Source organism: Helianthus annuus, chromosome 17, assembly GCF_002127325.2.
Source record: "Helianthus annuus cultivar XRQ/B chromosome 17, HanXRQr2.0-SUNRISE, whole genome shotgun sequence".
NCBI classification, from domain to species: domain Eukaryota; kingdom Viridiplantae; phylum Streptophyta; class Magnoliopsida; order Asterales; family Asteraceae; genus Helianthus; species Helianthus annuus.
In genome coordinates this window covers 158,722,520-158,738,782 of record NC_035449.2, presented here as the reverse complement: position 1 = coordinate 158,738,782, position 16,263 = coordinate 158,722,520, and the positions used below count along the sequence as shown (strand labels likewise).

Below are 16,263 nucleotides of genomic sequence, written 5' to 3'. Positions count from 1 at the left end.
ATTTTATTACGAAATTGCCAAGAACGCCAAGAGGCCATGACACCATCTGGGTGATAGTGGACCGATTAACGAAGTCAGCACACTTCTTGCCTATCCGAGAAAAGGATAATACTAGCAAATTGGCTGAAATTTACATGAGAGAAATTGTTACACGCCATGGAGTACCTCTCTCAATCATTTCCGATAGAGACGGAAGGTTCGTATCGAGGATATGTCAATCCTTCCAAGAAGCTTTTGGCTCGAAGTTGAATATGAGCACTGCTTTTCATCCGCAAACCGACGGTCAAAGCGAGCGGATGATTCAGACGTTGGAGGACATGCTGAGAGCATGTGTTATGGATTTGGGCGGTAGCTGGGATAAGCATTTGCCTCTGGTTGAGTTTTCATACAACAACAGCTACCATACCAGTATTGGTGCCGCGCCATTCAAAGCTTTATATGGGCGCAAATGCAGATCACCGCTCTGTTGGTCTGGCGCCGGTGATAGACAGTTGGTTGGTCCTGATGTAGTCCAGGAAACCACCGACAAGATTGCACAGATACGAGATCGCATCAGTGCGGCTTGCGACTGGCAGAAAGCCTACGCGGATCGAAGCAGGAAACCTCTAGAGTTTGAGGTTGGTGATATGGTTTTGTTGAAGGTATCACCCTAGAAGGGTGTGGCACGCTTTGGGAAGCGTGGAAAGTTGAATCCGCGGTATATTGGTCCGTTCAGGATTTTGGAAAGAATTGGGACCGTAGCATACAAGTTGGACCTACCAGCCGAACTGAATGGTGTTCACGATACATTTCATGTATCCAATCTGAAGAAAAGTCCAACACAAGATACCGTTGTCATTCCTACCGACAAAATTCATGTTGACGACACGCTCCACTTCGTTGAAGAACCCATTGAGGTCACGGATTGGAAAGTGAACAAGACCCGCCAGAGCAGTGTCAAGCTCGTCAAAGTTCGTTGGAATGCCCGCCATGGTCCTGAATTCACCTGGGAGCGTGAGGACCGAATGAAAGAAAAATACCCCCATCTATTTCCCAAGAACCCTGCTTCTACAAGCAGAACTTAAAATTTCGGGACGAAATTTTTCTAACGGGGGGAGAATGTGACAACCCTCACTAAACCAGGTATCCGTACAATTTAATTAATAATTAATTGCTGCTTAATTACTGTGCTTACTTGAAGTTACTGATGAACTGCTACTTGACTGTTGATACTTGTACATACTTGCATCATACTCTATTTGCTGTCACTACATTATTTACATACTGAACTCTAGTGACAAACATGATGCACAAAAGCACAGTAGCACTATGAACGGATAACCTATTGAACATGCTGACAAAGCCAGCATCAGACAGATACTGCCTCTAAGGCCTGTATGAGCCAGAAATATTTTACTACACCCATAGTGAGTGTAGGGATACAAGGGTTGTAGAACTGCGTCTCTAGGAATAAGTTACGATGACTGGATGTGCCTAAAACATACACTGAGCACAAAACACAGCACTTTAATCAAAGATTCAGCTTTTAGCTAACTGATAAAGTGCCAAAACATGAGAAAAATATTACTAGACACTTTCCAAAGTGTCAGGAATAGGTTGTGTCACTAAAAATGGTATTTACGACACTTAAAAGCTTTGTTAAGCGCTTTAACGGATTACTATCCAACCGAACAACCGGACTATACCCGGAACATAAAAATATTGACATTAACATTATTGGTCTTTTTCTGAGCCAGTTAGGGTCCCTGAACACCCTAACACTCGCCATAAAGCACAACACGTGACTAACCAAGTTAATCCCTAAACTTAACTAGTTTAACCTAACTAAACATCAACTAATCTAGTTGGAATCGAACTAGGGACCCCCCCCTTTGGGTCGATCGGTTACCTTGTGACCTTGATATGTACCATTTTTTATTATAATATTACTTCTTGTCCCATATCTAAATGACAACAAACCCAATGGATTAAGGACTTGCATTTGCCTATAAAACCACACTTATGTACATAAGATCATTCACAACACATTACACCCACAAAAAAACTACTCTCTCTCCCCTCTACATACTTCGGCCGAACACCCCTCTACATCCATTTTCGAGTTTGATCATCCCCATTCCAAGCATATACAAGTGTTACGGGTCACATACGAGGAGCCTTGGAGCAAACGGAAGACGAAGGACCTCTCTATCTAGCTTTTATCCACCTCTTTTTCGCATAGATTCTTCCCTAGCCTCGAGCTAGAGGTATAATGCTTAAAACACTCTCTTGAACTAATCTAAGGTGGTTAATATGTGTTGTAACGGTTAAAACTCGAAATCTTACAAAATCATGCATTAAAGTTTACTAAAAATGCAAGTATTGTTGGTTAAAAGCTCATAAGTTGTGTAAATATTGTAGTATTTATTTTGTGTGATTATCTAGACCCGATCTATGTTGTGGTAGCTCGGATCATCATTTAACCCGGTTTGGTTAAGGTCATGGATCTTGACATAAGCTTGTTTTGAATGAAACAAGGGTTAAAGGGTGAAACTCTACCACACGCGAAACATGAACTTGTGTAAAAATGTTTTACTTGTAAAATAGTGTTTAAAACTAGCAGATCTACGTATCTGCAAGTGGTATTTTCAAAGGACCAAGTGTCAAAGAAAATCATGTTTTCTAAAAATAGATCTTACATTAACAAGTATGATTTTTATAAACCACAAGTGTGTAAACACTTGTGAAATGAAAAGTTTCGACAAAATAACAATCTTTGAAAAAGATGACGGGAAGTTGTAAAGACGGATTTACTTTAAAAACGAGGTTTTTACGAGATCGAATTACTTTATACAAAGATCCACAAAATATAATGGGATTTACACTATAGTTTCGGAAAAACTACAAGTTCATGTGACTTATGCGATTTGCATACTTGTCGACTAGATGATGTGTCGGAAATTGTTTGATTGAATAAAGAAGTTGTTGAAATTGATTTTGTAAAAGAAAATGATACGCTTGAAAGCGTGGCCACCTCCAGTTACAGAGGAAACTCTGGCGAAATTTTCCTAAAAACCTAACACTTAAAATTATTTACACTACAAGTGTTAGAATTATTTTTGACATGTTTTCGAAATATAAATTTCGCTATGACTTTATTTACAAAATATCGGAGGTGGGATTTTTACAAAACTAAACGTGATAAATATATGTTTAGTAAATATATTTTCACCACACTGTTTATGATTATTTTGTGAAAATACACAAATATTATTTTTAGAGTAAAAATAATATTTACGAACGTTAACAGATCCAAAATAATACGAACGCCTCTACGATAGTTATAAGTTACACCGGTAATACTTATTACCACTCGGATGATAAAACGTAACTTACGCATTATACGGAAATATTTACGAACGCGTATTTTATCAACGTATTATCTTTTTGGGAAAAAAATTATGTGAAAAGAAAATATAATATTTTTGAGAAAAATATTTATATTTTGGAATTAGAAATAAATATATATTAAGTGAGACTTAATGATATAATTCGAACGCACATGTATTAAATCCCCCATCCTTGGGAAGGAGATTAACTACCAAGTATATACGAAAAGTAAACACGAAATAGTTGTCTAACTATTTCCCAAAAACCTAAACTATAAAGCTAAGGCACGACCGTCCGTCTAATAGAATTAGCACATGTAGGTCGTTGCACAGCTGCCTGATTTGGAGTACTTGGTAGAGACGCACCGACTGTGAGTTCATGTCCCCCTTTTCTCTTAACTGTTTTCAGTTTTCTAAACTGCGGGGGTGAAATACATGTTACTATGATTACGAGTACTTTTTACATGGTATGATTAGCGTAAGGAGGGTTACTACTTAGATCATGTGAGTGGGTAGGCGGGAACTGGAGGCCATTAATCCTCATTGTAGGACCGAGGGACGTAAGCGGTAGATCTATCTGGGTGTAGCGAGCCCAACCCCAGGCCCAGCAGAACGGACCTTGGGGTGACTTTGTGCCTCGACGCAAAATCGCAAGGGTTGAGTCTTCCTACTTGCACTTCACACGTATCAATGGCCTTGCAAACCATTGGTGATCTCTTTTTCCTTATTTGCTACATACCAGGATTTTGATAAATACAAAGGTTTATTTACTCACTTTCGCATGAACTCGCTCAACATTATTGTTGATTTTTCAACTTACATGTATTTCAGGGAATTAAAGATCTGGCACGGTATGGCACGTTTTCCCACTGCACTAGTTTCCGAGGTCATCCGGGGTTTAGGGAATGTGACTCTTTCCTGGACAAGTCACAGTCCTTAAACTGTGTTTATGTTATGTTTAAGTTTGTAATGTTTGTTGAACAAGGTTATGGTCGTTAGGGCGTGTTCCCGTTAAAACAATGGTACTGTATTTGGTTTTCAAAACTTAATGGATGATCTTGCATGTTTTTAATTCATATAGCTTTGTTATGATTAAGCTATGGTATTAAGAATTCACACCAAATTAACCACGCTTCCGCAAAGCCAGGGTGTGACAACGGTGATTGGAGTCACGACCAGAACGAGAAGATGAGCCGGGACGATGATCCCGAGCGATAAAAGCAGCTTGAGGGGGAGGGTTGACATGGATCGATTGGAGGAACATTTCATGATTTTCTGCCTGAGCTGGCAGGTCACGAAAAGAGGAATGAGGAGTGATGGCGCGTTGAGAGGTAGAGAAGTTTTCGAAGCCAGCACCAAGACCACATAAGAACCAGTGATGTTTATCATGGTCTTGGACGGGATGGCCGATTGCCGATAATTGTTCACAAATGAGTTTGAATTTTCGACTATACTCGGCCATAGAGGACTGCCCTTTTGTGAGTTGACGAAGGGAGTCACGGAGCGTATGCATCCGTTCAATAGAACGGTGGCTGTAAGCAGCTTCAAGTGCACACCAGATCTGGCACGCAGTGGGGAGTCCAATAGCTTCTGCCATGGATTCCTCCGTGAGAGAGAGGAATGGAGAAGTAAAACAACCTTTTGGTCCGCTTTTTTCCAGATGGTATAGGCTGAGTTTGGTTCGGACTTGTCATTAGTCTTAACGGTTTCCGATGGGCAAGTGGAGGAGCCATCTATGTGGCCGAGAAAGCCGAGATAAGAGAGGAGAGGGAAGATTTGGTTCTTCCATAGAAGGAAGTTGGAAGAGGACAGTTTGATGGTAAGGAGGTGAAGCATGGTATTGAGGGATGTGAGAGAGGAGTCAGAAGTTCCGGCCATGGTGGGAGGAGGAGAGGGAAGGCGGTGGGCAGGAAAGGGAAAGAAGGAGATAATTGGGGAGAAGGGATCGCCAATTAGGCTGATACCATGAAAGAGTGAAAAGGGTTGATTTGATCTTATTCAACACAACCATATATATACACACAAATTAAGCTATGATCATGGAGAGAATATCTCCTCACTAACTACCTATTAATGATAATAATACAATTTAAATAATTTACGAAATTAGCTCCTATTAAAATCCTTCAAGAATCGCCGTGTACTTTAATGGATAGCTTCAAGAATAGGGGGTGTCACCACAGAAAAGCCACAACCTGGTGCCACATCTGCAATTTTGCAGCTACTCGCAGGAACCATTAGACATAGGTAGCGGCGTTCCCACCTACATGCACAACTATCTTTCCTCTCCGCACACAAACACAACTCTCTCTCTCTCTCTCTCTCTCCCTCTCTCATTCTCCCTCTCTCATCTCCTTTCATTGCTGACTGCTTCATGATTACCCTACTCACCCACCCTACCCGAAACACCGACGACCATGTACCTAGCTGGTGAGTGCTATCCTATTTCACCTACTCGACTACACCTTGTCCATCCTTAATCTATACTATATAATAAAAGAAACCACTTTTGGGACACTTGTCATCATATTAGACCATCTCTTATAGATAATTATAATTTTAATTTAATTTCTTCTAATTAATTATAGATAACCCTTCTACTAAATATTATTTAGTTTAATATCTTATATTATAGATAATCCTCATATTAAATATTATTAGTTTAATATCTTATGGATAATTATTAGAGTTAATTGCCAAAATCGTCCATGGGGTTTGGGCATGTTTGCCATTTTCGTCCAAAATTACTTTTTTGTACCAAATAGCCCTTCATGTTTGTAACTTTTTGTCATTTTCATCCAAATGCCTAACTGGGTTAGAAACAATCGTTTGATGAGGGTTTTTTTTTTTTTTTTTTTGAAATTTCACAAGTACAGTGCCTGAAATGTAATTTCTTTTTAAACCTAAAACCATCACCCTCTGTGTTACGCCCCAATCCTACTATTAAATACGTACAAATAAGTAGGAAAATATTTTTGAAAATTTCGACATGACCTATTCGTTTGGACATCATTAACCACCTGTTTTACAAACCAAACTTAAACATTAAACATTTCTGACAAAAACCCAAAACAAACAAACAAGTCCACATTGGTCACGACATGATTTCCATCTACCAAATTTTTACCCTACGACAAAGATGACAACATACTAACTAGACTTAAATACATAAGACCAAGTCTTAAACCATTCCAAAAAGGGGCTTAACAACGGAAGCGAGAAGCGGGCGTAAACCATGTGTGCACGTTCCAAGTCGTCCAATCGCCTAAGTCGAGGATTTACCTACATTAAACATCAAACTTTAAAAAGTTAGTAAAGGCACTTATTTAGTCCACAACACCAACATAGTAATTACAATCAATATATATATATACGTCCATTTCTTCTACGCATTCGATTACCCATTTAATGGGTATGACATACGATCTCATAATGAGATTTAAGCATTTCGCATTCGATCCGATAATATCGGGTTATTTGCTTTCAACTTAAAATCTTTTGTTCTATCCGTATAACGGATTGAACCTTCTTGCATACAATTTTGCTTACATGACCACCCGTTCTAGACGGATGGTCTCATATCCTCACTCGACCTAGTCGTAAGGACCGGTCGGTTTGCATAACTTAGCATAATCCTTCTTTAGCATAAACGAATCCGCAAGGGATCTACCATTCTTTTACTAACATTGCAATTAACCATAACATAGGATAATTCTCATAACAAGGGTCGTTAAATATAATTACTAACAAAAAAATAAAAAGTAAACTTTCGTATGAACGGATCATACCTCGATCTTGTGAACCTTCCGTTTTCTTAGCACTTGAGCCTTCTTCCTTCACGCCTATACCAATACATAATTTCATTCTTTTAGTACCCCGATTTCATTTCGTTAATTCCTCTATATTACACATAATTGCTCTTTCAAGCATTTCATCAAACACCTTGTGTGTGTTACACTAAATAAGCATAATGTACAATTATTTGAAGCATAGTTTACTAATTCACCTACATAACATCATTATACAACCAATTTTCTTAAAACCTTTTACTCTACATCAAATTATCTAGCATTCAAGTAATTCAAACAAGATCATATAACAAGAATACATGAATTCATAATCACTATGATACTTGTTAACCATGACACAATTCCATCAAGTGGGTTTCTTTCAATTAACTAAAATTGAGCATGATTCCTACACTAGGGAGTGCCCTTATCATCTAAACAACACAAATCATGCCACGGATCTTGTTCGGGTCGAAACCCCTTTCTCTAAAATTCACCAAATTCAAAAATTCGACTTACCAATCTACTAGATATGCTTAGATGTTTGAAGTTTTAGAACATGCAGCAATTAAACTTGATTTCTCCTTGTCAATTGCTGAATTCTTGCAAGAACAAGGTAACCCTTGTTTTTCCCTGCCCTTGATCGATCCCAGTTACGCACACAAGAGTGTGTTTTTGGGTTTACCAATATCAATCCTTAATTATAAAAATTTTACACATTAACCCCTTCTAATTTGATAAGCATTTAAATTAAGCATTACTTCAAATTCTTAACCTATTCTTTTATCATAATCCCTTAATTAGGTTACTTTGTTCATTTTTATTTAATTTAATTAAGTACCGGGTTTTTGGGGTGTTACAAATCTACCCCCCTTAAAAGAGGTTTCGTCCCCGAAACCTGGATATATAATAAATCTTAAATGTGCACATACCAAAAAGAAAGGGATAGTGTCTTCTCATCTCATCTTCCGTCTCCCATGTGAGTTCTGAACCCTTTCGGTGTTGCCATTGTACCAACACCTGTCGGACCGTCTTGTTGCGGAGCTTCTTCAACTTGACATCTTTGATGGCTATTGGTCTTTCGATATAATTCAACCCCTCGTCCAACTCAATGTCATCGAGAGGTACTAACGCGGTTTCATCCGCAAGACATTTTCTCAATTGCGACACGTGGAAGGTATTGTGAATTCCGTCTAAAGTAGGCGGTAATTCTAATCGATATGCAACCCTTCCAACACGAGCCAAGATTTTAAACGGCCCAATATACCGAGGACCTAATTTACCCCGTTTACGAAAACGGATTATGCCTTTCCATGGTGACACCTTCAATAGAACGAAATCTCCAACTTGAAATTCGATAGGACGCTTCCTTTTGTCTCCATAAGCTTTTTGTCGATCCTGGGCTGCCTTCAAACGTGCCCTAATCAATTCAATTTTCTCATTTGTCATTGCTATTAAATCATTTGGCGCGAGCTCCCTTTGCCCCACTTCACCCCAACATACGGGAGTTCTACACTTCCTCCCATATAGTAATTCGTATGGTGCCATTTGAATGCCACTGTGGTAACTATTATTATAAGAAAATTCCACTAGTGGTAAATGGTCATCCCAGTTTCCCCCAAAGTCTAAGGCACACGCCCTCAACATATCAATAAGTGTTTGAATGGTTCTTTCTGACTGACCGTCAGTTTGGGGGTGGTAGGCGGTACTTATGTGCAGTCTCGTTCCCACGCTTTCGTGAAATCTTTGCCAGTAACGAGAGGTAAATCTAGTATCACGATCCGAGATGATTGACACAGGCACCCCGTGTCGAGACACGACCTCATTCATGTAGATTTCTGCCATTTTCTCGGAAGAATAAGCTTCTTTAATGGGTAGAAAGTGGGCGCTTTTCGTAAGTCGATCTACGATTACCCATATTGTATCATACCCCTTTTTCGTTCTTGGAAGCTTGGTTACCAAATCCATCGTTAGTTCTTCCCATTTCCACAACGGTATTCCCAATGGTTGTGATTCTCCGTAAGGCTTTTGGTGTTCTGCCTTCACTTGAGAACACGTTAAGCATTTTGCGACATACTTAACGATATCGCGCTTCATGCCCGGCCACCAATAGTTGGCTTTTAAATCTCGATACATCTTTGTAGCCCCAGGGTGGACCGAATATCGTGACTTATGTGCTTCATCGAGTAGTGCGGCCTTAACTTCACAAAATCGGGGTATCCAAATTCGGCCGAATCGCGTCTTGAGCCCGGTCGAATTTTCTTCTAATTTATCAATAACACCTTTTAATCTTTCTTTCCTTAAGTCTTCTGCTCCAAGAGACTTTCTTTGAGATTCCCGTATCGTTTCAAGTAGTCGTGGCGTAACTACCATCTTCATGGACTTCACACGGAGAGGAGACGGATACTCTTTTCGGCTTAACGCATCGGCTACCACATTTGCTTTCCCCGGGTGATAGAGGAGATCACAATCATAATCTTTGATAAGTTCTAGCCATCTTCGTTGCCTCATATTCAAATCTTTTTGTTCGAAGAAATACTTGAGGCTCTTATGATCCGAATAAATTGTACATTTCGCACCGTATAAGTAGTGTCTCCAGATCTTTAAGGCGAACACCACTGCTGCCAATTCCAGATCGTGTGTTGGGTAGTTCACCTCGTGAGGCTTTAGTTGCCGCGACGCATAAGCAATAACCTTTCCCCTTTGCATCAAAACACAACCTAACCCCTGATGGGAAGCATCTGAATAAACAACCAAATCTTCAGTTCCATCTGGCAACGTCAGGACTGGAGGACTCGACAATTTCTCCTTTAATATACGAAAAGCCTCTTCCTGTTCCTCACCCCACACAAATTTTTCTTTCTTTCTCGTCATTCTGGTTAGAGGTAGAGCTATCTTCGAGAAATCCTGTATGAACCTTCTATAGTACCCGGCAAGGCCCAGAAAACTTCTTATCTCTGTCGGGTTCTTCGGAGAGACCCACTTCATTACAGCATCAATCTTTGAAGGATCAACTAAAACACCTTCCGCATTGATCACGTGACCCAGGAATTGCACCTCTCTGAGCCAAAAGGCGCATTTTGAAAATTTTGCGTAAAGTTTCTCCTTGCGGAGAATTTCAAGTACTTCACGCAAGTGCATTGCATGTTCAGCTTTGCTTCGCGAATAGACTAAGATATCATCTATGAACACGATTACCGATTTGTCTAACATGGGTCGGCACACCCGGTTCATAAGATCCATAAACGCAGCCGGCGCGTTCGTCAATCCAAAGGACATGACTAAAAATTCATAGTGCCCATAACGGGTTCTAAATGCAGTCTTTGGAATATCCTCCTCCCGCACTCTAACTTGATGGTACCCCGAACGCAGGTCTATCTTGGAGAACCAGCTCGCCCCTTGTAATTGATCAAAAAGGTCGTCAATTCTAGGTAAAGGGTAGCGGTTCTTTATGGTTAGTTTGTTTAATTCTCTATAGTCGATGCACATGCGCATCGACCCGTCTTTCTTTTTAACAAAAAGGACGGGTGCTCCCCAAGGCGACACACTCGGGCGTATGAAACCCTTATCTAGAAGATCTTGCAACTGTGTCATTAATTCCCGCATCTCGGTGGGGGCAAGTCTATAGGGAGCCTTCGCAACAGGCTTCGTACCCGGATTTAGTTCGATGCGAAACTCTATCTCCCTTTCGGGAGGAAGTCCCGGCAGTTCTTCCGGAAATATATCCGAAAATTCGTTCACGACCTCAACGTCTTCAAGCTTCGGGAGGGTTTGTCGGGCATCTCCTACATAAGCTAAGTATGCTCTACTCCCGTTAAGCACGTACTTATAAGCTTGGACCAAGGTACACAACTTGGTTTCCACATTTCTTTCTCCTTGAATACTTAATTGTTTTCCACTTGGAGCTTGAATAACCATCACTTTAGTTTCACAGTTAATCTCCACATGGTGTCGCGCCAACCAATCCATCCCCACGATCATTTTAAATTCCCCCAAAACCATGGGTATCAGGTCGATGTCAAATTCTTCATCTTCTATAGTGAATTTACAATTTCTACAAACCTCATGTAACGTATACATCTTGCTATCGGCTATTTCTACTTCTAAAGGCATTGGCATTCGTTCGATCTTAAAGGACGGATGTTGTATGATTTCATTCGAAATAAACGACATAGTAGCTCCAGTATCAAATAGAACATAAACCGGTATGGAGTTTAGTAAAAAGATACCTGAAATCACATTCGGGAGAGACTTGGCTTCTTCGGATGTAATTTGGTACATTCTACCCTTGGCCTTAGAACCTTCTTGTTTCTTATCTTCCTTCTTCGACTCTTGCTGGAGTTTCGGGCACTCAGATTTGATGTGCCCCTTTTCGAAACAGTTGAAACAAGTTTTCGGGCTACTCGGACATTGATAAGATGAGTGTCCCTCCTTACCGCATTTGTAACACCCTTTCTTGCCTAACAAACATTCCCCCGTATGAAGTTTTCCACAAGTCTTGCACGGCGTGATACCACTCTTCGACTTATCCTTTCTTCCTTGCTCTTGATACTTCCCCTTTTTGGTCGGGGTCGAACTTCCACCTTTTTCATTGGGTCTCTTTTCTCCACGCTCTTCTTGCCACTTGATCTCGATTTCTCTATCCCGCGCTAGATTGATGAGCTCGTCAAGAGTCTCACACTTCGAGGGAGTGATGAACTCCCTAAATTCTGCCTTTAATACGCCATAAAAGCGGTTAATCTTCATCCTTTCAGTTTGCACAAACTCTCCACAAAACTTCATCTTATCCAAGAAAATGTTTGATATCTCATTTATCGTCTCGTTTCGCTGTCGGAGGCGTAAGAAATCCTCTTGAATCTTATCAATGGCTGACTGAGGGCAGTGATATTTCATGAAAGGATCCTTAAACTCCTGCCAGGTCATTGTTTGGAGCCTCTCTTCACCTATTTCTTTACTGTGTGCATCCCACCAATCCTTTGCCTGAAAAGTGAGTTGGCCGGTGGCGAACATCACCTTATCTTCGTTATCACAACGACTTCGAATGAACACTGCTTCTATATTTGAAATCCATCTTTGGCATGCGATCGGATCAATTTTACCATCATACGTTGCCGGATTGCACGCCATAAAGTCTTTATACGTGCATCGTCGTTCCTTACTTTTACTTCTAGACCCCTCAAATAGTTCTTTCAATTCCTCGATCTTACTGGTCATCATAGCATCCACAACCCCCAGAACTCGGCTTTCTACCTCCTGTGCCAACCGTGGAAGATTGGCTTGCATAACCCCTTCCGCTACTTCCGTAACTTTGTTCTCGAACGCTTCTTGTCTAGCCACATCGTCATCATCATTAACGTTGCTTGCATCAGCCATCTATACAATAGCATATCTTCGTTTAATACAAATCACAAACTTTCGGTATATATCATAATTCATTAATCAGCATTTACTTATTCCATTTCATGTCATTTGGTTCATTTCTGTTATACTTTCACATTTCAAGCCTTTATCCATTTTTAAGATTTCCTCCATTTGTCCATAACATTCGACGTATTACTTTCGGCTTTTATGGTTTCATTCGATTGTAACCTCTATCCGTGGTTACATCTATCCTTATAGGTCTTATATGGGCATTACCCGACAAAGAAATAGGCTTTCAATTAATTCGGGAACTCGAAATATGAAAAAGGACATCAATTGAAAAGTTTCAGCAAACCAGACTTCCGCTAGCCGTCGGCGACGGCTTAGCCTCCCGTCGGCGACGGGTTCAGGATTGTGGCGTCGGCCACCTTCACCCGTAAGCAGGTAAGTAAGGCGTCGGCACTTGGGGGGGCGTCGGCGACGGCCAGAGGCCCGTCGGCGACGGCCTCTCCTCTGCTGAAACGATGCTGAACTCATTTTAGGCTTTTCCGACCATTTCCCGAGTATATTTCCAGCTACCCGGGTCCAGGGGTTTCTTATTTTACCCATCTTATAACTTCTTAGCATACTCAATCTTAAAACTCATTCGTGACGCATTATACATACTCATACTAAACAAATATTTAAAACTTTACCTCGTTGACGATCTCGGAACGAGCACACCTTCGCGAGAGCCATTGGTTTGAGTTCAAGCGCTATTATTCCAGCTCGAATCCCTCAAACCTAGGCTCTGATACCAACTTGTTACGCCCCAATCCTACTATTAAATACGTACAAATAAGTAGGAAAATATTTTTGAAAATTTCGACATGACCTATTCGTTTGGACATCATTAACCACCTGTTTTACAAACCAAACTTAAACATTAAACATTTCTGACAAAAACCCAAAACAAACAAACAAGTCCACATTGGTCACGACATGATTTCCATCTACCAAATTTTTACCCTACGACAAAGATGACAACATACTAACTAGACTTAAATACATAAGACCAAGTCTTAAACCATTCCAAAAAGGGGCTTAACAACGGAAGCGAGAAGCGGGCGTAAACCATGTGTGCACGTTCCAAGTCGTCCAATCGCCTAAGTCGAGGATTTACCTACATTAAACATCAAACTTTAAAAAGTTAGTAAAGGCGTTTATTTAGTCCACAACACCAACATAGTAATTACAATCAATATATATATACGTCCATTTCTTCTACGCATTCGATTACCCATTTAATGGGTATGACATACGATCTCATAATGAGATTTAAGCATTTCGCATTCGATCCGATAATATCGGGTTATTTGCTTTCAACTTAAAATCTTTTGTTCTATCCGTATAACGGATTGAACCTTCTTGCATACAATTTTGCTTACATGACCACCCGTTCTAGACGGATGGTCTCATATCCTCACTCGACCTAGTCGTAAGGACCGGTCGGTTTGCATAACTTAGCATAATCCTTCTTTAGCATAAACGAATCCGCAAGGGATCTACCATTCTTTTACTAACATTGCAATTAACCATAACATAGGATAATTCTCATAACAAGGGTCGTTAAATATAATTACTAACAAAAAAATAAAAAGTAAACTTTCGTATGAACGGATCATACCTCGATCTTGTGAACCTTCCGTTTTCTTAGCACTTGAGCCTTCTTCCTTCACGCCTATACCAATACATAATTTCATTCTTTTAGTACCCCGATTTCATTTCGTTAATTCCTCTATATTACACATAATTGCTCTTTCAAGCATTTCATCAAACACCTTGTGTGCGTTACACTAAATAAGCATAATGTACAATTATTTGAAGCATAGTTTACTAATTCACCTACATAACATCATTATACAACCAATTTTCTTAAAACCTTTTACTCTACATCAAATTATCTAGCATTCAAGTAATTCAAACAAGATCATATAACAAGAATACATGAATTCATAATCACTATGATACTTGTTAACCATGACACAATTCCATCAAGTGGGTTTCTTTCAATTAACTAAAATTGAGCATGATTCCTACACTAGGGAGTGCCCTTATCATCTAAACAACACAAATCATGCCACGGATCTTGTTCGGGTCGAAACCCCTTTCTCTAAAATTCACCAAATTCAAAAATTCGACTTACCAATCTACTAGATATGCTTAGATGTTTGAAGTTTTAGAACATGCAGCAATTAAACTTGATTTCTCCTTGTCAATTGCTGAATTCTTGCAAGAACAAGGTAACCCTTGTTTTTCCCTGCCCTTGATCGATCCCAGTTACGCACACAAGAGTGTGTTTTTGGGTTTACCAATATCAATCCTTAATTATAAAAATTTTACACATTAACCCCTTCTAATTTGATAAGCATTTAAATTAAGCATTACTTCAAATTCTTAACCTATTCTTTTATCATAATCCCTTAATTAGGTTACTTTGTTCATTTTTATTTAATTTAATTAAGTACCGGGTTTTTGGGGTGTTACACTCTGCTTTCTCTGTCGACAACCTTCAAAACAAACCATCAACTACCACTCACACCGTTACTCACCTCCACCGTGTAATGCTCTACAACCTTCAAAACAAACCATTAACTACCACTCACACCGTTACTCACCTCCACCGTGTAATGCTCATAAATAGATATAAAACTAAGATGTATCGGCCAGTACCCATCACTATATGCCATTCAACGAAACCTTTTATGTATCGACCTATACGTAATGAAATAAATTAAACTGAACATATTAGCTGAACTCATATTACAGTTGGGTAGATCATAAACAAAAAAAAAGCTAAATAGGTTTAAACTGTCATCACACTACAGCTAAATGAAGTGGTTACCGGTTTCAGCCTTTCACGTTTTTGGGATACACGCATACATCAGACAGAAAATAAACAAGGAAATTCAAAGTAACTAACAGAAATCATGAATCAAATGGAAGTTCCAATAATACTAAGACTACCTAGGACATGATTATATTCGGTTTTATAAATTTGTAAAATTAGCACATGATGATATTCTGTTTACAAAATATAATGGAGAGGGATAAGAGGAAACAGAGGAAATAAACATGAAACTAAGAACACTTGGAAGGTGATGTTCACATGTTTCTTATCAATAAGCAAAAAGGATAAATATGTTAAAAATAGGCATATGCCTCTAATACTATAGAGCATATAACTATAATTCGTCAAAACGGAAGTTAAAGATACCATAATAGGCCTATATATAATTCTACAACTATTTAGTTTAATCTCCTTCAAATTTATAATATTATTTATTTGAATTATATATATTTGAACGTTTTGTTTAGTTTGGTATCAAATAGATTTTACGAAACTTTTTATTATTTAGTACAGATATAAAATTAGATTTACTCAATTCGTACAACACACGGGGTTTTTTAAGGATATATATTTTTTATTATTTAGTACAGAAAATTGCATTTATTCAAACCGTGTAATGCACATATTTTTAAAGATGTAATTTTTTATTATTTGGTAAATAAAATTACATTTATTCAACCCGTGTTATAAATGAGGTTTTTTTAAAGATGTATTATCTTATTATTTGGTAAACAATTGTACATTTATTCAACCCATGCAATACACGTGGTTTTAAAGATATAACTTTTTTATTGGTATATACAATTACATTTATTCAACCCGTACAATATAGTTCTTATAGATATAACTTTTTATT

At 39.0% G+C, this 16,263-nt stretch overlaps 1 protein-coding gene across 2 annotated transcripts; it reads right to left on the bottom strand.

Annotated features, from left to right (window-relative positions):
- Positions 1–6,440: 6,440 nt before the first annotated feature.
- Positions 6,441–14,849, bottom strand: LOC110921921. 2 transcript variants are annotated; one of them, XM_022166246.1, is made up of 5 exons: positions 14,703–14,849; positions 14,184–14,237; positions 11,386–12,529; positions 7,157–7,210; positions 6,441–6,650 (listed from the first exon to the last, which is right to left on the bottom strand). In XM_022166246.1, exons 3-5 carry the CDS (start codon positions 12,527–12,529, stop codon positions 6,634–6,636), a joined length of 1,215 nt encoding a protein of 404 aa, XP_022021938.1. In that variant the 5' UTR covers positions 14,184–14,237; positions 14,703–14,849; the 3' UTR covers positions 6,441–6,633. The 2 variants fall into 2 exon arrangements, 1 of the variants encoding a protein (XP_022021938.1); XR_002582721.1 differs by lacking the exons at positions 6,441–6,650; positions 7,157–7,210; positions 11,386–12,529 and adding an exon at positions 13,470–13,679.
- Positions 14,850–16,263: the final 1,414 nt, after the last annotated feature.